At 38.4% G+C, this 23,106-nt stretch overlaps 1 protein-coding gene across 1 annotated transcript in view; it reads right to left on the reverse strand.

Moving 5' to 3' along the window:
* The window catches only part of Ano4 (anoctamin 4), a 162,760-nt gene that overhangs the window by 67,715 nt on the left and 71,939 nt on the right, over positions 1 to 23,106 (reverse strand). Inside the window, exons 7-10 of the mRNA XM_028783084.1 lie at positions 10,683 to 10,789; positions 4,743 to 4,798; positions 2,566 to 2,687; positions 327 to 461 (exon numbers count right to left, since the gene is read on the reverse strand). Of these exons, the coding sequence (XP_028638917.1) occupies positions 327 to 461; positions 2,566 to 2,687; positions 4,743 to 4,798; positions 10,683 to 10,789 (420 nt within the window). The remainder of the gene's footprint in view (positions 1 to 326; positions 462 to 2,565; positions 2,688 to 4,742; positions 4,799 to 10,682; positions 10,790 to 23,106) is intronic.

Here is a 23,106-nt window from a genome sequence, read left to right on the forward strand (position 1 = left end):
GTTGTAGGTACCAGTTTTAAGATGGGAAAAACTCAGAAAACAACTTGAAGCCACTGAATGGAAATGAGTAGTTCCAGGGATAGATGCTTGCTCACAAATCTGTCTGGAATTGTAACTCTTGCTTTCATTGCAGCAAAAGACAGAGGCTGCAAGGGCAAAGGACACAAGAAACCTAGAGGACCTTATTAATTGTTTAACACAGATTGAGAAAGTAGTGAAAAGCTATATATATATATATATATATTTAGGCCATGAACACCACCAAAGTGTAAACTGTCATCTTCAAACATTGAGAAGAGGTGGGCTCGCCCATGAGTTCCCCGTACCTGACTTGGCAGTGATCCAGAGTGGTGACTCCATACAAGAAGACAAACAACCCAATGAAGGCTGCAGGGAAGAGCATGCCTGTGTACCAGCCCAGCCAGGCAAAATACAGTCCAATCTTCTCTCCAAAATACCGCCTGTTTGGGACACAAAAACTTTGAAACTGATGAAGTTCTGTGTCATAATACTTTGCTCAGTTATGTCAGTAGGTGGTTTTCTAAGTAGGGCAGACAAGGGGAGCCAAGAAAAGAAACAGCTATCTGGTCAACTCAAAGCTCTGAGATGAGTTTTCTCCCATAGTACTTTATATTGGGGGGAGCATGATTACCCTGCCTCTAAAGGGACATAGCTATATACCAGCTTATTCTGGGACTACAGAATGGATCGGAAGGAGTCAAAGTGAGAAAAGGAGCCAGGTAAGGGGCTCCTGTCATTGCCACCAACCAGATAATGAGCAAAGGCAGCTGTAAATAACATGAGAGGCAGTGGGGTGTGAAGATATGGTCAGATTCGAGAGATAAAGAGAATGTCTTATCTACAGGACAAGAAGAATTTAAGATATAAGTTCACTAGATGCTCCGCAACTCATTCTACTCAAGTCTTGGTAGACCAAGTCAGGGCCAACACAGTCTTCTACTCTGCCAAGCCTCGGGTCTACATTCACTTCTGTGTAAATGCTGACCCACATTAAGTCTTTTCATTCATCCGAACTAGTATACATTTTATAAATTCTCTCATGCATTTTTATCTATTCATTCATGGCCTGGTAATTTTTTCTAGGTGTTTCAAATAGTGCTCAGGGCCTGTTGTAGGAAAACAAGTTTCTCAACTCCAGGGACTATAGACTGACTACAGAACTCCAGTCAGACTGTTGTCCTGATGGAGACGGTTTGCATTAGCAATGCTCTTTTCTTTCTTCTCAGTGTAGTTCTATAAGAAAAGGGGCAGAGACTGAAGGAGATTTTTTTTTGTTCCCTCCTCTGCCTCCTTGCTTATCACAGACTACATCTGGTCAAAAGAAAATGACTCTATCTACGGAAATATTTTTTCCTCACTTGGCTAACCTGTATCATTTGGTAACCACAAAGAAGGGGACGCAATTCATCAATATCTTGGTCTGTGCAGAGTAAACATGTGGTAAACATGTATCAGTGGCTATGGTTGGAAGGACAATTGCCTGGGGACAGAATATAAAGTGAGATTTTTTGATACTCCCTCCTGAGTCCTTTTTTTTTTTCCTCTTATGGTTACCATTTTTGTAGGGCCCAGATATAAATGAAACATATATAGCTAGTCTAAGGAATTAGATATGGCTCTCTGTCTAATGGACAATCTGTGATGGTGGATTGCTGTCACTCGACCCTAAGAAATAATCTTTAAATAAATAACGAAATGTGAGTGCCCAATACTCCCATGGTACTATAGACACATCTAGACAATAAAAAATACAACAAAAATATAAACACACAATTATCGTAGGCTAACAGCTGGTTCATTTTTGACCTACAAATTAAAAGTCTGTAATGATCATTAGCGTAAGATTAAAGTAAATTAATCTTGAAAGAGTTTAGAATGACAGTACCTCATCTATCCTATTTGTACAAATCATTGAGTAGTTGTTACTCCAAATCCTTGGCATCAGAAGTGTTTCAACTTTCAGATCTGTAGTTTTGGGATTTTGAAATATTTACATATACACAGTGGGGTGTCCTTAGGAAAGAACCTAAGTCTAAACACAAAATCTACTTCTATCTACACCCATGCATTTTTACTTAGCTTCCTTATAGACTGACCTGTCACAGGGGCTCAGGAATGGAGAGCTCCCCTTGTTATGTCATATCAGTAGGTAGAAAGTTTAGGATTAGAGGAGCATTTTTGGCTCATAGAGAGTAGTCAACTGTGGGAAATAATATTCTAGATCATCACTAATATAGTCAATTGACTAGTATTATCTCTCTATAGGGTGACCCACTCCTTGTGGGGTCTTGTGGGAGACCTAAGCCATCACCTCTGTCCCTTCCATGGCCCTTCCTTGAGGTCTATCTGAAAGAAACATCATTCTCGACAGAGTGAGGGTGGATTTACCAAGAACAACTAGTGTCCCGAGAGGCTATTCTCAGGGAAAAAGCCAAGTTAGAGCAGAGCTGAATGTGTCCTCTCCAGGTAAGTTCACCCTAGAAGACAGAATGTCTTCATTATGAACTGCCATGATTCTATATGTACAGTTAGTTACAAACTCACCTTACAAGATCCAAAGGCTGGTACTTGTACCACACGCCCCAGGAAGCCCAGCACTCATACAGTAGATGTCGGTGGTTTACAGCTCCATGGGTTTTAATGGAGTTTTTACTTCTGTAACTTCCCTGGGATAAGAGCACCACTGTTGGTGAGTGATACCAACCAACGAGGAAGCAGACAATGATACCTGTGTCTTAAGGTAGCAGTAGCCAGAGGGTTGGAAGCAGCTACAAAGGGCTCATTCTCTGTGAAAGCCAAAGCACTTCTACTTTAACCTGTTATTTTGGATTTGTCTTGCTGCTTATGTCAGCAAGTGAGGACCACGCGCTTGAGAGATTCAGGTGGGTTGATACCCAAGCTCATCTCTGCTGCTTCCTCACTGGGAACTTAGACAAACCTCCTAAAGTCTGAGCCCTACTTTGCTAATCCATCATAAAACTAATAATATTCACTTTGACACATTTTCTTCCAGGGTTGGAATAGGCAGTCTTGCTCAGAGGCCATGCCCAAGGCTGATTCATTAGCTCTCTACTTTTCTTAAGGTAAGGTTTAGAAAGTGGCATAGCTGTGGCCTTGTCATGGCCCTCCTGATGATGTCAGTTTCACAAATGAAAGGTACCTTTGGAAGGAAACTAATTCACAGTAGTGTAGAAAGCCTTCCTCAATAGAATTGTGCAAGGTATTAAACGGGCTTGTTTCAGCTCAGCCACCAACCCAGTGTGTGACTTAGCAGAGGGCGGCCAGGCCAGCGTTTCTCTAAACACTCACTGGTTTTCAGTTTGAATATGAAACAAAGGTAACAATAGCTTTCCACTCTGTTTCTGAAGGCTGTTTTGAGGCTAAATAACACAATCTAGTTAAACTGAAAGTCAAAAGAATGATGGCACAGTAAAGTGATCTGTGAATTATCTTCCCATAGAGGCAAGACTGTGCCAAGACATGAAAGTCCTGGAGAAGACCAGAGGTCACTGTAGGTCTGGACAGTTGCATCTTCTTACACACTCTCATGCCTGCTCATCCCTGACCGTGCACACACACTTCTGTTCTTAGCTAGTCAGTTTCAAGAGCGTCCACTGAAGCCCTTTTGTAGGCAATGCTAGCTAGCCAATTACCACAGAAAGCCACCTTGGGTGAATATTAGTGACCAGAATCGAGAGCCTGCAGCTCCAAAACTGAAAAAAAAAAAAGAAAAAGAAAAAGAAAAAACCAATTGTGTCAAAGTTTTGGCTGGCTATTCCTCCAGTGTCTCATGGAAAGCCATGAATTAAGACTTCAGACTATGGCTTCTAGTTTTCTTAATAAATATGGTTTTAAAAATTCTGCCTAACCTTTGACATCCTCTTGGTGTTAAAAATCAAGAAAAGAAACTTTTCACATCAGAAACAATATCTGTTTTGGAGAGGGTTGTCATTCATGCAGAGTTGGCCACTCTCCGAAGTATGCTTGTCAGTCAGGTGCGAATGGAGGAGCTGTGGTGTTTGTCTATATGTGTATAGCAGTTCACAGTTCACGATTAGGGTTCAGCCCTATCTATGAAATATTTGTTTCTCAATAATCATGAAGACTATTTTCCTGTAAACCTAGTGACAGATTTTGGGTTAGATAATCTAAGATCCAGTAGGAAATTCAGGTTAAAGGCCACCACAATTATACTTAGAAAAGTCAACACAAATGATTTATTAATGTCCCATTTAGTACTAAGCAAGTAAGACACTATCAACACTTACCCATCTTACAATAATGAGTACAGCATTATTAATTTCCATTCATTACATTTGCTTATCTAATACTTGGCAAAAAGTGGTTTGCTCTCATTCTTTCAAAGAATAGCTATAACTGTATTTATTGCAAAGTCTATACAGTTCAGGAACATTTGTCCTCCCCTGGCACTTTCTTTCAATGCCTTTTTAATTGCATGACTTAGAGCTTTAAGTTGTTTCTCTGAATTCATGCTGGGTGACTCTTGATTTAAGTGTTCTTTCAGTTACATAAAGAGATAGAAATAAATTTGACACTGAGGGAGAGATGGAGGGATAGGAGCAGACTCTCCCTAATTACTTCCTAAACAAGTTAAATCAATTCTGAATGTGTGCCTTATCACCAAATTAGAAACAACTATCCCTAGAAGCCAATTTTAGTAACAGGAATTTGAAGGGACCTAAGAAGAGAAAACACAATACCTCATGCAGGGGAAAGGCAGCTTCATAGGAGCCATTGGTAAGCAAGCGGTTCAGACCTGAAGCAACAAGGAAGTCCGTTTCAATGAACATTGAACTTGAATCTTCAGCAATTGACACTAAGTAAAGACAGAGCTACACTTCTTGGAAAACACAGCCTAGCCTTCTCAGGAGTGATTAAAACTAGTTTAGATTCCAACAGCTTAAAAAGAAACCTTTATTATATGCCAGGAAGTTGTGATCCAGTACTTGGAAAGCAGGGCTTTACTAATTCAAATTATTAAATGTCTCAAGATCAGATATATACATGGTATATAAAGTGCACATTGTGTCATGACTATCATAGTCAAATTAGTTAGTAGACACATCATCACCATGGGGTATGTTAGATCCCTAAAGTCTGACTATTCGATATTCCACATGTAAGTGAGGTTGTGAAGTATTTGTGTTTCTGGGTTAGGCTGAGCCCTCCAAGTTTACCCATGTTGTCACAAGGATTTTAAGGGATGAATACATTTCCATTCTCTACGTGTATCACACTGCATTTATTCACACCTAGATGGTTTCCATACCTTGGCTGTTCTGAATTTGCTCAATGAATATTAGTTCATTTTTGAAAGTCTTTTTTTCAATTTACTGATTTATCTGGATGTGTACCCCAAAGAAGGATTGCTGGATTATAAGTCAGGTTAGTTTCAATGCTTTGAGAAGCCTCTATCTTGTTTTTCATAATGGCTACACCAATTACTTTCCCACCAGTATTGCACAGAGCTTCTCTTTTCTTCTAACTCCCACTAGAACCAATTCTTGTCCTTTTGATAACAGCTGTTATAATAGGTATTAAGTGGTATTTCTTTTGGGTTTTGACTTGGATTTCTTTTTTTTTTTGAGGCCTAATGATGTTAAATAGCTTTTCATATACCTGTTGTTCAGTTGTATGTTTTCTTGGGGAAAGTATCTCTTAACTTAACGTCCTTTGCTCATTTTAAAATCAAGTTATGTGTTTTTAAAAACTGTTGAATAAGGTTCTTAAATATTTCAGATATCAGTCCCTCATCAGAAACGTGGTTTACAATCATGTCCTTCCATCCTCTAAGGTCCTCTACTTTTAAAATAGAAGGGTAGGTAGATTTTTAAAAAAATGTTTGGGGCAAGGAAATTAAAGTATGACTGACATATAATAATGAACACATACTTAAGATGCACTTTTATTAGGTTCTGATATACCTGTGTCATCAGGGAGTCATCAACAAAGACATTAAACATGCCCATCCCTTCAAAACCTTTCTTATGCCACTTTGTAATCTGCCTTTTCCTGTGCTATCACCAAGACAAATACTGACCTGTTTTCTGTCACTCTCAATTTTCATTTATTTTCTAGGGTCTCACATCAATGTTGACATTCAATATTAACTTATTTCTTCCAACTTGTTTTATTTGGAATGAGACTTTCCCATACTGTAAGCATCAGTAACTCCTTCCTCTCCCTCTGTTTCTTAAGACTATCTCATTGTTTATTTGTGTGTGTTTCTGTGTGTGTGTGTGTATATATATGTATGTGTGTGTCTGTGTAGTATATGTGCACATAAGTTCAGGTGCTTAAGTAGACCAGAAGAGGGCATCAAATCTCTTGGAAGTAGAATTAGATGGTTGGTCTCCATCCAACAAGGTGCTGAGAAGGGAACTCTGGTCCTCTGTAAGAGCAGCAAATGCTGTTATGAATGAATCCAGTGATTCATTTCTTTTTATTGCTGAGTTCATAGCATGAATGTATAATAAGTTATGCAATCTCTTGATGATGGACACTTTGATTGTTAATTTAGTTTTGTTATTAATAAAGGTTCTATTATCACTTACAGATAAAGTTTTGCATATGTACATGGATTCACTTTATTCCTGTTGTTTTATTCATTTTATTAGGGAGGTAGAGATGGATCTGGGAGGAGTTGGATGGATCAGCTGGGGGTAGTAGTGAATATGATCCAAATTTGTATGAAACTCTCAAATAATTACTCAAATAATTTTTAAAGACCTCTAGAAGGATGAAGATGTTTTATATCTCTCAATATGTTTTATTTCTCTTTTAATGAGTGCTCTCTATACACTAGATTTAGACAAAAATCCAGGGGACTTAGCCTAACAGGAATCTGCATGTGTAGTCATTCACCTTAGTCCTCCAATGTTTGATACTTTTAACCATAGTAACATGCCAATGGCTTAAGATGCCTGACATTAAATGTTAAATGTGTAAGGAACACACTTGAAATGCAAATATTAGTGGCAATTTGCATTTTATCTAACACAACATCAATCCCTTAGCAAATACATTTGCAATGAATGAGTAAATTATTAAATTTTAGTAAACTTGAGTTTCCTGGAATCTCTGTTGAGAATTAGAAAAATCGGGACTCCTGAGGACCTATTAGATATTGAAGATAGCTTCAACTAAATCCCACTAATATTTATAGTCTGTCACCTTAACTCTCCTTCTAAACACAAACTTGAGAATATAAATCAATTTTAAGAATAGTTGTGAATGTACATGTACATAAATAAATCCTCTGTTGAGTTATTAATTGCTCTGTTTTGAAAGTGGGCTTTACTAGGTTTGATTTTCACAGTTAGAAAACATTCAGAGAGAGAGGCTGAAAACCATATACAGTGACAGTTTATACTCCACTAAAATACCTTTATGAATCATGTCTAGACATCAATACTCTTGTGCTATTTCTGATCAATGTTGGCTCATGCAAGGTGACATTTTCAGAAAGAGATTTCAGCAGAAAACAACATGGGCCGGGCGGTGGTGGCGCACGCCTTTAATCCCAGCACTCGGGAGGCAGAGGCAGGCGGATTTCTGAGTTCGAGGCCAGCCTGGTCTACAGAGTGAGTTCCAGGACAGCCCGGGCTATACAGAGAAACCCTGTCTCGAAAAACCAAAAAAAAAAAAAAAAAGAAAACAACATGGGCTGAACATTAATTCTATCATGAAGTTCAGTTTTCTTTTAATGTATTTTCTTTCGTTTATGAGACCTGAGATGATAATGAGATGTCAGATAAATGGATCATTTGTAGTTTTACTTAATATTTCCCAGCAAATTATATGGGCTCAAAACTTACCAGTTAACAATTTATTCTTTGATTTATATTTTTAACATGACATTCTTCCATTTTTTCTTTACTGTTTTTCCAAAAATTTGTTTATTCAATTATTTGTTGTGCTAGGAATTAAACCCAAGGCCTGTGCTCTACCACTGAATAATATCTTTGACTCCTTGCCAGTTTTCAAAGCCAGAGTCCTTGAATAGAATCCTCCTTCTTCATCATCAACTGAGAGAGTTGTCTACCAAGACTCTCTGACAAATAACAATACTGCATTCAGTGCTCCTTGGGAATACTGAAAGCCAGTCTCTAATTTCTTTGTATTTCATCTGGATTCGTTGTAAAACAGCTTAAAATGTGAGTTGAAAACATTTGGCATCATAACTGTCCCCTCTTCCTGCTATGAAGTTTTGATTATGTAAGAATGGTGAAAGAAAGTCATCCATTATGTTTAACAGAACTTCAGCTTGGTTCAGCATGATGCAAAGATGAGCAAGTTCACTTTATAATGACACGTCATCTGAACTAGTGATCTTCAGTAGTAGACATTCAACATATCAGTGTGTTATGAGTTGCGGGATATGTCAATAATAATAATAATGTAAATATTACTAAAGGTACTGCTTTTTGAGTTAATTGTAGGTTTTGAAACAGTTTTTGCTAGCTCTTTCCACAGTTTCACATTGATTCACTTGCTATGTAGTATGTTTATGAAATCATGTAAACTGAAAAAGTGTGTAGAAAGCTGTGTATCAGCACAACTGAAGTTTGTCTTAACAAATCATTTTCAAGGAATTAATGCAAAAAAGTAATTTAGGCAATACTTAAATATTCAGGAGATCAACGTGGTTCTCTTCAGGTGGCAGATTTGCACAGTCTTTGAAAGTATCTCAGGACAATATGATGAAGGGGTGTGAAAAATGGTAAATACTAACAAAAAATAGCAATAGAAATTCAGAGGAGGGAGTAATTCCTTCCAGCTGGAATATCACCAAAGACATAGAGGAGAGGGTACATCTCCAGGGAGCATGACTATGGCCGACACTATGGGCTGTGTTTGGTTATAATCCAACCTGAGTTAAGAATGACCTACACAAAGTTAAATCTCCGTGAGTCCAACTGCATTGATGCTCTCTGGATAATCCATTCCACTTATGTCCAGGCATGGAACAGGTACTTATCCATCCAATTCTCTCCACTACAGTTTACCTTTGCAGATTAGCAACAAAGTAGGTTGGCATTTTTCCCCTTTTTTTCCACTACACTAGTGACTCATACTGAGCTTGAGTCCATGAAACTTTCAAATCTGTTCCTCTCATGGTTGTTGTTAGACAACATTTCTCCCACACTGCACGGGGTAGTTGTTTTGCCGAGTCCGTATGTAGGCCATTACATTTACAAACTGTTAAATGTTGTCTCTCTGGATTTGGCAGAGCTCCTGAGATGTCTGAGGTTGTGGATCCAATGGCTAAAATGATTTTGTACAGGCATCCAGCCTTACCTACAGGATGTACGATGAAAAGATTGCTTTTTGTTAAAAGTCAGAAATGGATGCCTTGCCCATCGGCCCCAGATGTTATCTTTAGTCTCTGCTTCTCAGCAGTAGAACTGGGCCTTAGAAGTATTTCCGGATGTTGGATCAGACAGTCTTAAGCTTTGCCAACTGAAGGCACTGGGTGGACAATGACGGAGGAAAGGCTTTAGCTTCCTAGATCCAGCACTCTCCTCAGCAAATTTCTTAGGCATTCACTTCTTTAGTAGCAGAGCCTCAGTGTGTAGGTGACAGAGGGGATGTTTCTTGGTATTTTTATACATGGCTCCCTGGGATAATGCTCCTTGTGAAACCTCTTCCTGTGACCAACTTCCCTGGAACCATCTAGACAGTTGTCCTGAATATTCCAGAGGGCAGAGCCTCTGCAAGTCTCCAGCAAACATCTTTGCTTCAGTTCTAGTTCTTATACCAGTTCTAGACCTCAGCTGATAAGATGTAGGGTTAGCACAGAGGACGGGGATCACAGAGAACCTGCTAGCCTGTCTTCTGTGCTCCTACCCTTGACCAACCAGCCCTCCACAGCACCAACCCCTGCCATAGTTACCGATCTATCTTAAGATCTGCTCATTTCCATGATGGATTCTTTTGCCTTCTCAATGTCCCTTGACTGATATAGATCATTATTCAAGTAACGTTTTGACTGGGACAGAGATAAGGACAAAGCCACCCAAACCTTCCTGACATATAATACCCTATTTATTAAAGCATGATCATATTGCATGGAAATATTCTCACAAAAGGCCTAAAATACAAAGTTTGGAGGCTGTGTAATAGCAGAGAATGTGGCTTGCGTGACACAAAGCCATCTCTACACTTGTGGCCCCTACGGGTGATACCCTACCCTTCCACCTTTCTATCATTCCACACTGTCCCCTGCCATTCTTGGCTCAGTTTGGATTTCATTTTCTCAGGGACACTTGCTCTGACCACTCAATCTGGGTTACTTCTGCCGTCTACCTTTGAAATGATACCCTGTATCATGTTTTCAAGTTAATTATTGTATATATGCATTCTTTTAACTTTTTTATAATTGAACTCTAAGAAAGAGCTGCTATTATTATTATCATCCCCTTAATCCTTTGCTCGTGGGTGCTCCACAATCCCAGCTGGATTGAATCTCTCAGAGATCATAAATAAATGAGATAAAATGCCATTCAAAGAAAGTAATTAAAAGTGCTAAGTGCACGAGTGAATTCTCCATCAAGGGGTTAGATAGAGGGTGTATGGAGGCTCAGTGAAGAGGTCTCTTGAATCCCCAAACACCAGACATTTGTAATGGTAACACTTACCGATTTTGTTCTTTCCTTCCTCATACTTTATTCTTTGTAAAATATGATGCACGATTCTGCTTCTTGTGGCGTTGTTGAAGAATGTGTCTTTGTTGTGTATGATGAAGCTGCACATACACACACACATTGAAAGCACAAGTTAAGATAAATACGAGCTAAGGGAATCTGTTTGTTCTAATTTGATGCTGCTGACGTGGAGGGATCCTCAGGTAGTCCTAGAGGGTATGTCGGCAACAGCATGAAAGAGCCCAGGGAGCTCACAACTCTGAGTAGTTTTGGTTCTTGGCATCCTGGATACCGATACCATCACAGTGGGAAGGAGTTGGGGTTACGTGGAATTAAGAAAGCTTAGACCAACAGCAAATCTAGGTCTTGTACCCCCTTTTTTTTATTTCTTCCTATTATGACCATGACATAAATCTAACTAAAGAAGAAGTCTGTTTTTACCTTCTTGTGTCATCGGTCATTCTCTCTCCCATGTTGTAATCACATACTGCCCCACAGGGTGTAAGATTCAAGAGTTGGCTTGAGTAAGGCAGACAGAAGTTGGGTAACAAGATCCAGTTTGGGGCGAGGCTAAGGTGAGAACTCTATCTGGGGCTCAGGTCTGAGCCTAGCCTTCCTTTCCATAGTCTGTCCTGGTGAAGACTTTCCAAAGCACACATTTAAGGTGTTTGCTCTCATTTAATTGTCCTGCCAGTTCCAATGTTTATAGCGAGCTAGCTCTCTAATTCTTCCACTCTCTCCCTTTCTCTCGCATCCTTCCTCTCAACAGTAGTATTGGCTTTGTGTTGCAAGTAGCCATGCCACTCAAAGGATGTGTTTTTCAGGTAACAGAGTGTCTAAGGCATATTATTCACCATGAATTGGTCATGTCTTCACTTTCTAAAAATAAGCATGATGAATGGTAGACTACCATTAATATTATACATGAATTCACCTCCCCAAGTATGTGGTCTATCAGCCCAGTAAAATTAGAGTGGATCCCTCCTGTAAATGGGATGCCATCTGAAGGTGTAGAAATGTTGGTAGCTATCTTCTCCTAACTGAGCTTGAAGATATTTGTTCCAGCAAGTTTCCATTGTTCCTAGCTGTACCCCAGCTCCTTCAAAGAACAATCCTCCTCCCTCTGAACTGTTTCTCACACAACCCTTGACCATCAAGTGCTACCATTTGTTTACATGTTTTCATCAGATGTTTATAGAGGACAATCTATAAGGCATTGATCGAATATTGATAAGGAAAACAGATCTTTGTCTTTGAGATTAAGTCTAATGAGGAAGGCAGATCATGCATGACATGAACTTCCTCGTATGTCAGGGAAGGGCATACTCTCCCTTCTTTTGCATGAATATTCTCCTGCTTAAGAATGAGAGCTGACTTGGGAGAAACAGCTGACACCTAACTCTGAGGCTCTAGTATCTCATGGGTGTCTAGATTGCGGGTCCAGGAGGGTATGGAGGGTTTGCATCAGTAGGAATTGTGATCACATGTTCTTATAGAAGACCAAAGGAGGGGAAGAGACAAAACTGGCTCAGAGGAAGGGTGACTACTCAGGTTTCATTTGGGGACCAAAGTTAGGAAGAGGAATTTGGGAAGACACATAAAGGAGACGAAAACCCGTGGATGTGGGGTCATGAAAATCATATTGGCTGACTTCTTAGAGAAATATCTCTCCCACTTTCCTTCCTTTGAGGTCCCTCACAGATATGGCTCTAAGCTCAATTTGCTGTGGAACAGGAGAGAAATCTGAGTAACTAAAGCAGCTGCAATGTTTATCTCAGATTTCCACTTGGGTTGTTTAGATATTTTATGGTGCCAAAGAGTAAAAGGAGAAAATCAAAAATTACACAACATGTATTTCTTTCTAAATTTGTCCTTTGCTTGTTCACCTTATTGAGGCAGGTCGTTACATTTTAATGGCAGATAAAGATGTCATAAACAATTAGACAACAAATAAAAACCCATTTAGACTTAAATTACAAAGCTCATGAGCTCAACCACACTTGATGGGACAATTCAGAGCTAAAAGCCCATGTCTCCTCCATTAAATGGTCTTCTGCTTCCATCTCTTTTCATGGCATCTTTTATATCTCCTGAGAACATGCAGTAGTTCTCTATAATAAGCCTCACGAATACAATTCTGTTTCCCTCTTCCTTATATCTAGGTTGTACCTAGAATCTGGACAGCTCATAATGCAAGAAAACACACTAGGCATGATCCAGGGACTGTCCTAAAACACAAAGCACCCAAAACCACAAATATATTCAGTCCTTTCAACAACCCATGAGGTAAAGAACTTACTTGCTCAATCTTACAGGCAAAGAATCGGAGAGGTTAAGGCATGCACCCCAAATCATTTAGCTAATAAGATGCAGGGTCAGGATTAGAACTCAGTTCTTCCTGGCTGCAGGGGCTGATATCCTTACTATCCCACTTGTTTGCCTTTCTATACTTTCTAATTCCTAATAGTTGGCACTCCCTGAGTTCAGTCTAGCTGGAACTCAGTTTGGAATGTACTTGTTCCCATCCTCTTTGTAAATCAGCTCAGGCCCTACCTCCTTCTAATACTCTTGATTGATGCCCCTCTCCATCATTACTATAAACAGTAGCATGGCATTATGAAGAGAAAGAAGAAAAAAGAAGCGAGAGATGGGATGAGGAGGGATACAGGAGTTGAACCTTGGGCATGCTTAGCATCTCCGGCTTTTCCCTGAAGATGCTGTACTTAAATAGACCCCAGTCCGTTCCCAATCTTTGCCATATACTATGTTGTATTGAGGTCATAGTTGGGAGTCAAGGTTTTCTCATCTGGGAAATAAAAAAATTGCTTCCAATAGTCTCAGAGGTTTCTGTAAGAATTAGGCAAGATGATAAACAAATGACTGGGAAGGTCTCAGATTTAGCTGTCTTCACAGCTGTTGGCTTTACTACCCAGTAGCAAGTCTTCCATGAATCCCTGCTTCTCTGGGTGAGCCTCTTTGGGGCAGAGACTGCCCATGCACTTATCTATTTCTCACACAGGATAGGGAAAGCACACAGTAATCTCTAATGCAGCACTAGAGGAGCTAACCTTCTGGAGAACACTGGCTATCTTATCTTCTTACACCTTGGCCTCTTCTCCAGTTCTTGGAGCTCTTTCTACCCATCCCATTTCTCCAAATATCCATTGAGTCATTCCTTCAACACTGGATGTTTAAACATATCTTTAAGGCATTGGACTCTGTTTTATGGGCTTTCTCTCTTAAATAGGAGGAATAAGAGAAGGGACAATGATAAATCACTATACTGTAGTTTTTATGCTTTTTATAGCCACAAAATATCACACACACACACACACACACACACATACACACACTAGCATGGACACACAGACACAGACACACAAACCCACAGACACACAGACATATGGACACAGACCTGGCCAATTCTAGCAAATTCACCTCTTAAAGCCACAAGTCTCTGAAGAGGAATCTACAAGGCTTAGAAACTTGGATCTGCTCTTACAAAATCCTGGGAGGCTAGTGAAGAAATATAGAATCTTCAGGGGCCATTTGACCAGGTTGGTCAATATCATGCAAATATCTTCATGTTACTTTTAATCTAAACTTCCCTTTTGGCAAGAGAAGTTTAACAAGTAAATAGTTCCTTTATTCCACTGATATGGTTGTCCACATGAAAGTAACAGATATGCAAGGGTGTTTACTATGGTATGAATTACAATAGTAAAGGCTAGAAATCGCCTACCTAATTCACCAAGTGGGGGACAGATGAGCATGGAGTAATACATTTCCACAGTGGAGACTCTGCAACTGGGAGGACTGACAGAACTCACAGTAAATATTACAAACATCCAAAATAAACCAGGCATTGTGGCACCAGCACAGTGAAGAGGAAAACAAGATTCAAACTGGCAAAGAGCTGTTTGTGTTAGGGGAGGACATGTGCACACAGATGTATCAACACACACTGCTGATCCACATGTAGAATGACCATAGAAGGATGCATCTGATATATATACATGTATGTATATATACATGTACATGCATATATATATATATACATATGAATAAAAGAATAAAATAAAATTTCAAGAAACAATCTGCTTGTTTCGTGTTTTGTTTATTTGTAAAAGGACATTCCAGGAGCACAATTTGCCCATGTCAGCCTGGGACAAGACAAGTCCCAGATCCAAGCATGGTGATACACACCTTTAAGCTGGGCTATACTTTTTGCTGGAGACCTACATAAGGGCATTGGAAGAAGGATGATTCACTCTTCTTTGCCGTTTGCATTTTCTTGCCAGCACATCTGTTGGAATCTACTTCTACAGAAGACCATCTGAAACAACTAGCCTTGTGGGACTGAGCAACTACTAGATTCTTGGACTTACAATTCACAGCTGACCATTGTTGGGGAGTTGGACTACAGACTGTAAGTCATCATAATAAATTCCCTCAATATAGAAAGACATGCTACATGTTCTATGACTCTAGAGAACCCTGAATAATACATATCTCAATGTCTTTTTTGCTAAGAGGGGACGAGGAAGGCCCATGCTGTGTTTTAGCAATAAATATCTTAGTGTTATATTTGCTTTTTTCTGATTGGCTCTTGCAATGGGGAACGATTCACAGAGGTACAATAAAATATTACCACCATGTGGAGTTGTTTAACAAGTAAATATCATACTTTTCATTGCAGAGCACTGTATCCTGGGATTGTGTATAGTACATGAAAGTGGTGGAACATGGGTAACTCAGGCCTTACATATCTATGTATTTTTAATGCAGGACATGGAAAGGTAAAACTAACCCAGCTTCTCTCTCAGACCTGACTCTACACTTATTAGATAAAAGAGAGGCAGACACGCAAGGGTATGAGTTGAGGAAAGGTATTTACAAATGCTTAGTTTAGAGTCAGTTTATGAAACATGTCAACTTCAAAGCAGAAAAGTTGTTTTGCTAAACTTTCTCTTAGAGCATGCTTATCAGGAAGAGACCCCACCTTCATTGCACTTTAAATTAATCGGAATCATCTAGAGTTCAATACTTTGGAACAGAAATTTCAGTGATAACAAAGGCACTCTCCATCCTTGCTATGCAATATAGTACCCTTCCACTTAATGTACCTACTAAGAACCTGAGCTGTGGGTAGTGCATCTATGAAAGTAAATTTTAATTTACTCTTATTAACTGTAGTCGAGGTTAGTAGACTCCAAATTGATAAGTTATCTGTGACATGATTGATGCTTTGGGCACTGTGCAGAGTCCAGTCTTATCTCATTGAGGGAATAGCAACCCTACCTTTGCATTTGTCAACTGAAGCAGAGGAATATTGAGGGATGAGGAATGCCCTATAGGGCCATTTGTAGACTGACTGAAGACTTGGGCTCAAGTTTTATTGACCCATTAAATCTGTGTCTTCAATAAAACCCTCTGAGACTTTTGGGAACATAATTGCTTGTTAGAAAAAAATGAGGATTTTAATGCCTTAATGCTCAAGGAAAGGGTTAGCTATCATCCAAAACAAAACTTTCTAGCTCTAGTTTTGTAAAAGAAAAAAGTCTCTTTCTGTATTCCATTAAAAAAAAAACCCTGCCATGTACTTAATTTCACAAGTCATGAACTTGAATGTATTCCTCCTATGTCCAACACCATCCAGTCCACCAAGTTCTTCAGATTCCTCTAGTCAACTGCTCTATTTAGATCATTAGAGCAAGTACACTCAATAGTGTGGAAATATCCATGATTTAACATTGCAGGAAGTAGTAGCTTTGTCAGGAAGCATTTAGATATGTTTTACAGTTATTTCATAATTATAGCTATATAATTGACATTAATATATTTAAAAATTGAAGACATGTCAAAGTAGGAAAAGACTGAGATGGCATAGCAGGACAACTCCCTTGTTTCTGAAATGGGGTAGCCTGGATTATGTGCCAGCTAGATTTCAGGATGAATCTACAGGTGACTGCTCTGGTACCTTGTTTTTATTTTATTTTTTTTTTGGCTCTGTATATTGAAAATAGTGTCTATTGCAGTTATTTTGCCATTTTTCCATCACTTCATATTGGAAATTCTGGTATAGAATATTTACTTATCTTTTTCATTCACAGAGTTTTGGCCACGATGGTGCTGGATCCAAGAATTTTCATCTGTATCTAACCTGAGACAGAATAGCATATCCTATGCTTTGAGCTTGATGCAATGTTGGATGGGTACTATAGGAATCTTGGGATGTGAATTGATTCTCCTATCTATCTATCTATCTATCTATCTATCTATCTATCTATCTATCCATCTATCTATCTATCTATCTATCTGCTTACCATCCATGTATGGAAAATAAGAGTAAATTATAGCTAGAGAATACTATGGTAGATAATAAAAAATGACCAAAGTTTACCGCTATCACTATTTCCTCTATACTACTTTGGGATATGAATTTCTTGCTCGTTGCATCAATGGGCAACATCTATTATCTTTACTCTGTAAATTGGAACAGCACTTGTGACTTGTTTCAAAGAGGTTATGAGAAAAGTGATCTCAGACATGGGTCTTCATTTGCATTCTTAGCAGCTTGGGTTGTTGCTCCAAGTCTAACAAGGTGAAGAAGCCAAGACTAGCCTCTGAAGATAAGACAATAAAGAAAGGAAAGAGCTGGCACCAACTGCCAGGTGAACAAATGAAGAGATACAGCCATGTGTTGGTTTCATATGAATCCAGCAGAAGACTCTCCCAGTTGAGTCCAACATAATTGCAAATAGGGTGACTGCTGTTTAAAGCCAGTGAGTTTTAGAGTAGATTGTTTTCAGAGCAATAGCTAGCCAATGGGCCTTTTCTGATGGTTACAGTTATATTACTTCATAATACAAAAAAGTAAAGGTTAATCTCCTCAAAATAAATATTTCAGGAAACTTCCTTAATTAGACTTTTAAATAGAGATTTCTATTTTAGCAGAGAGAAGCAAAGGTGATACAGCTAACTGTCACTTAAATTATGCCCTCAAATTAATGAAAAGCTAACTAGGAACAAAGCAAGCAATTAATTTTTTTTTACGTGACAAGGCCTATTTTGAGAGTACTCTGGGCTTTAGGCAACTGGAATGCAAAGCTTAATTTTTTATCTTAAAAGTGCTTATTAAGAGAAAAGGAATGAGGGGATTATCATATCAAATATATAATAGTCAAAGTTCAGACAGGTAAAGATTTTCAAGCCTCTTTTAAGGATTAAGGCAATAAGCTACTGGAATAGTAGGGCTTTAAAAAATTCAAATAGTCACTTTTAATTGTGCTTCACGATAGAATCTTTACTGAGAGTTAAATATAGATTAAAAATCTGCTCTTGGGGCTTCTGACTAAAGATGGGAAATGTGGCACTTGCATTCAACTTGTGACTTCTTCCAAACCCAAGAAAATGCAATAGTAGCATGTTGCCATGTGATTGAATAGAAACTCAAGGAAGATCCAAATATACAGGTGAATGCAAGCAATTGAAACAGAAAAGGAACAAGTCTGGAAGTGAGAAGTTGGGTCAAAAGTCAGTTGAAAGCCTCATCAGCAAACTAGAAAAAAAAAAAACAGAATAATACTAGAACCCAAAGGCAAGGTTGATGACTTATCACACATGAGCAAAAATGAGGGAAAAGTAATAAATGAACAGAGTATACCCAATTTCTGTGACACTACTAAAGATCAAACCTATTAAACTGAGAATAAATGGGGAACCTAAGTTACAGGTTATGAGCATAAAAACATTATTCAATAATAAAAGCAGAAATTTCTTAGATCCTGGGGAAGTCATTGTGATCTGGTATAGAAAGTCACTTAGACCCTTAAATGGATGTTATGGAAAAGAATCTCTCCGTGATACATTACAAGTGGCAAAAGGTCCAAACTAAGGAAAAAACACCAAGGAAAAGTACACATTCACTTATGAAATTAAACCTGTCAGAATAACATCAGATTTCTCAGCAGAAACACTAAAGGCCAGTAGTGAGTGGTATGATTATTTCAAACCCTCTGTGTGTGTGTGTGTGTGTGTGTGTGTGTGTGTGTGTGTGTGTGTGTATGTGTGTGTATATGAACAGTGCTAACTTAGATTATAGGTTATACCAATGTCTGCAAAATTATCCTCCAGAATCAATGGAGAAGCAAAGACCTGCCAAGAAAAGCATACACTGACAGAATTCTGAATGACACCTTAGAAAATTTTCACCTAGAAGAAGAAGCAAGAAAAACACAACCTTTAGAGCATGGGAGGTAGGGAGCATGATAAAGTCTCAGCAAAATGGATGGGACTTTAGCTCATTTGTAGAGTACTTGTCACACATGCAGGAGGCCATGGGTTCAATCCTTAATACGGCCAGAAGGAAAAATGAACAAATCTCATTATAAGTACAGAGAAGCTGAAGGGAAATAGGAAAGAGCTGGACAGTATTGACTGAGAAAGCCATCAAGTTTCTATGTTAAATAAAGGAGAAAGCAATAAACATAGATCATACAAAGTACACAGGGGTAGAAAATACAACAAAATAATAGGCATTTGTATATAACTTACAATAGCAACCCTAGCTGTAAATAGTCCCAGTTCTTCTAATAACAGTTCAGTCTGGCTGGATTACATCAGCATTCAACAAATTCCTGCTCCCCAAGAAATTCATCTCCCCAGCAAAACATATACACACAGAGAAGGTAAAAGGGCTCAAAGGATATTCCAGCAAGCTAATTCTGAAAACAGACAGGAGTAACTATATTCATATCCAATAAAACAGACTTTTAAAGTCAAAATTAGTCAGATGAGACAAATATGATTTTATGTGTTGCTGAAGGGAACAGTTTCTCAAGAAAATGTAACAATCATGAACACATAAGATCTGAATATTGTAGAATTTACTTTTATGAAACAAACACTATGGAATATAAAGGGAATGATTGGTCCAACACAGCAATAATGGGGGACTTTAATACCCAACTCTTACCAGTAGAGAGAACATCAAAACAAAATACTCACCAAGAATCCAATGGGCTCAGTAAATGCCAATAGTACATTTACTTCAATAGCTGAAGAATATACAGTTTTTCCACCAACACATTGAATTTTCCTCAAAATGTCAATTTTTAGGCCATAAAGCAAGTTTAAAGAAACACCCCAAAGGATTGGAGAGATGGATCACTGGTTAAGAGCACTTAGTCCTCTTGTAGAGGGCCCAGGTTCTGTTCCCAGCATCTATATGGTGGCTAACAACCATCGGTAACTCAAATTCTAGATCACCAAATGTCCTTTCCTGACCTCCACAGGCACCAGGCACTCACGTGGTGCATATACATATATGTGGGCAAAACACACAAGCAAATAAAATAAAATAAAATAAAATAAAATAAAATAAAATAAAATAAAATAAAATATATTTTAACCCCTTTTTTTGAAGAGACACACTCAAAGTTGAAGTAATTTTTAAGCTTATCAGTTTATAATTAAAAAAGAAATCAACAGTTAGAAAATTAAAGCAATTATGATAAACATAATGGAAACCAAATAATAATAAATTTCTGAGTAACTGAAGTAATAGTTGAAACAATAGAGCATTAAAAATTCCTAGAATTGAATTAAAATCAGAATGTAGCATATCAGAACATATGGAATCCAATGAAAGCAGTGTTAAGCGGGACATTTATAGCTGTGTCTATAGCAAAAGCAGGGAGACCTCAAATAACTTAATGATGTACCAATGTCTTTAAGAAATAGGAACAAGTCAAACTCTCAAATACCAGAAGGAAATAAACAATAAAGAGCAGAACAGAAATATATGGAAGGAAGTCAAAAGCACATCCATCCAGATGCTGGGTTTATTTTGAAACAACAAACAAAAATTGACAAATTCCTTAGGCAAACTAGCTTGGAAGAGAAATACACAATCTTGTAAGACTATTTCATATTTTTGCCTTTAGACTGTGGATATAAGTCATTTTAATTTTATTTAGAGTGTCATAGGGAGAGAGGGACAGTAGGAAAGAGTAAGTTGTTTTTAGTTGTATACTTGCCAAAGTTATCTAAAGTTATAAGATCCTTTCCCCTTCTGGGTTGCCTCAGCTAGCCTAGGAGAGGAGGTGCCTTGTCTTACTGCAACTTGATGTGTCATGGCTCATTGATATCCATGGGTGGCCTGCCCCTTTCTAAAGGGAAGCAGAGGAGGAGTAGGTGGGGGGAGCGACTGGGAGGAGAGGAGGAAGCAGACACAAATAAAATAGAATCATTTTGAAAACCAAGATACCCACTCTGATATACAGTCAGAATTCTCACGGTAACTAGTGTTGTCTTTAATGCTCAATGTTTTATACGGTGGAGTAGACAGATCGAGGCTGGCTCTAACTGGAAGGAGACTCTATGGAGGTTATTGATCTACCTCCCTGGATGGAGAGAATTTACTTTTTATGAGCTCACAAGCCTCTAAACATATTTAATCTAGACTGCAATATTTTCAAGAACATTTGGAGCTTCTGATCTGCTTTTTCTCCCAAGAAACACAGCTATGTTATAAAATTAAGATGGGGAGATGACATCAAGAGGTAATCTATAATATCTACTTTCTTGGTAAGTGGTAAAAGCAAGCAGCATTTGGGGTAAGCACTATTTGAACTCAGAAACTCCTGTCACCCTCTAAGCCAGTGGTTCTCAAACTTCCTAATGTTGTGACACTTTAACACAGCTCATATTGTGGTGACCCCTAACCACAAGATTATTTTACTGCTTTTTTATAACTGTAGTTTTGGTACTGTTATGAATCATAATGTAAATGTCTGATCTGTAGAATGCCTGACAGGCAACCCCAGTGGGGGTCATGACCCACAGGTTGAAAAACACTATTCGAAATCCTTATTTTTGAATAAAGTCAAGAAAGACACTCATGTCATAAAGATACTTGAGGATGAGAAAATGCTGTGTGGGGTGTACCTGTGTGTATATTGTATTTATTTATGGCAATATAATGACTTTATTAAGGGATTTCTATTTGTCACTTTCTATAAGGATGGTTGACTACCACAATTCAAAAACCTCCAGATCAATCTGTTATTTTGTAATCAGGTCCTGTGATTTTTTTTCTCTTAATGAAGTATTTTCAGATACACAAAATGCACAGAAAAAAATGCAATATGAAGCATGCTTAGGCAGGTCTCAGGAAAAGCCAGCAGTCAAATTTGGTATCTAATTCACTCATTTATATAACATCCTAACATGACATGACCAATGGTAAGCTCTGTTAGTTCCATAAATCTGGGAACTGTTTTTCAAATTGGAATGGGTTTGAGGTGCCTTTTAAGTATCATTTTGCATGGTGTATTCTAATGTGTATTCTGGTAGAACAAGAGCACACAGGGTTCTCTTCTCTGTATGTAAACATCGCATGTGACTGTAGCAAGAGGCTGGCAAACCATTTGATTAGTTCAATAGATAGTTTAAAGAGTCAAATAGTTAACCAGAGAACATTTCTCAGTCAGCCTAGAGGTTGGAAACCTGCTAGTAATTCACAGTACTTTTAACTTACACTAGTGTTCTGAAGAACTTGGAGGTGGATTATAATCTAGATCCTAGAAGAGATAAAGGAGTCGTGAAGAAGAATAAAAGGCAGGGGCAGAAGAAAGAATGCAACAGAAGAGAGAAGGACAGAGGGATGGAGAGGGATGGCTCTTGAATTGCTAACGTTTTAGATCTATCTTACCTTTAAGACTGGGCCACGAAAAAGATGTATATATGTATAGGTATAGGTATAGGTATAGGTATAGGTATAGGTATAGGTATAGGTACAGGTACAGGTACAGGTACAGGTACAGGGACAGGGACAGGGACAGGGACAGGGACAGGGATAGGGATAGAGATAGGGATAGGGATATGGATATACACATACATACATGTATATATATATATATGCAATTCACATTGCTATTATTTGCATATCAAATTCCATTGACAGCATTGACAAGGACAGAATTTATTGAGCATGTACCTGCCCTGCCTGTATTATTGGTGTCCATATTATTTATGATAACGAAAGCTCACAAAGCTATGTTGTGATGCACAGAGCTAGTGCCAGGAGTCTTCATCCAAATGACTGGAGAGCTTGGATTTGAACCAGAGTTTATTTGAACTTAACCATTAGTGGAAAGTGTGATTAACTTAGCTTGGCCCAGTATTACGTCAGGCCTGGCATAGAACTGTGTTGGATGCTGACTGAACTGGTTAATCTGCCCAATGAGAAGTTGCTGTGTTCAAGTTTATGAGAGGTGAGTTTTAGTTAGTATTTAAAAGAAAATCAGAATAAAAAAAAGCATTTAAAAAAAATCTGTAAAATAAGTTTGGAACCAAAAGGCAGTTTCCTATTTAATCCTTAGACCAGAAAAACACAAATAAGCCTGGCCCTCAG

Source organism: Grammomys surdaster, unplaced genomic scaffold, assembly GCF_004785775.1.
Source record: "Grammomys surdaster isolate TR1022 unplaced genomic scaffold, NIH_TR_1.0 958, whole genome shotgun sequence".
NCBI lineage: Eukaryota > Metazoa > Chordata > Mammalia > Rodentia > Muridae > Grammomys > Grammomys surdaster.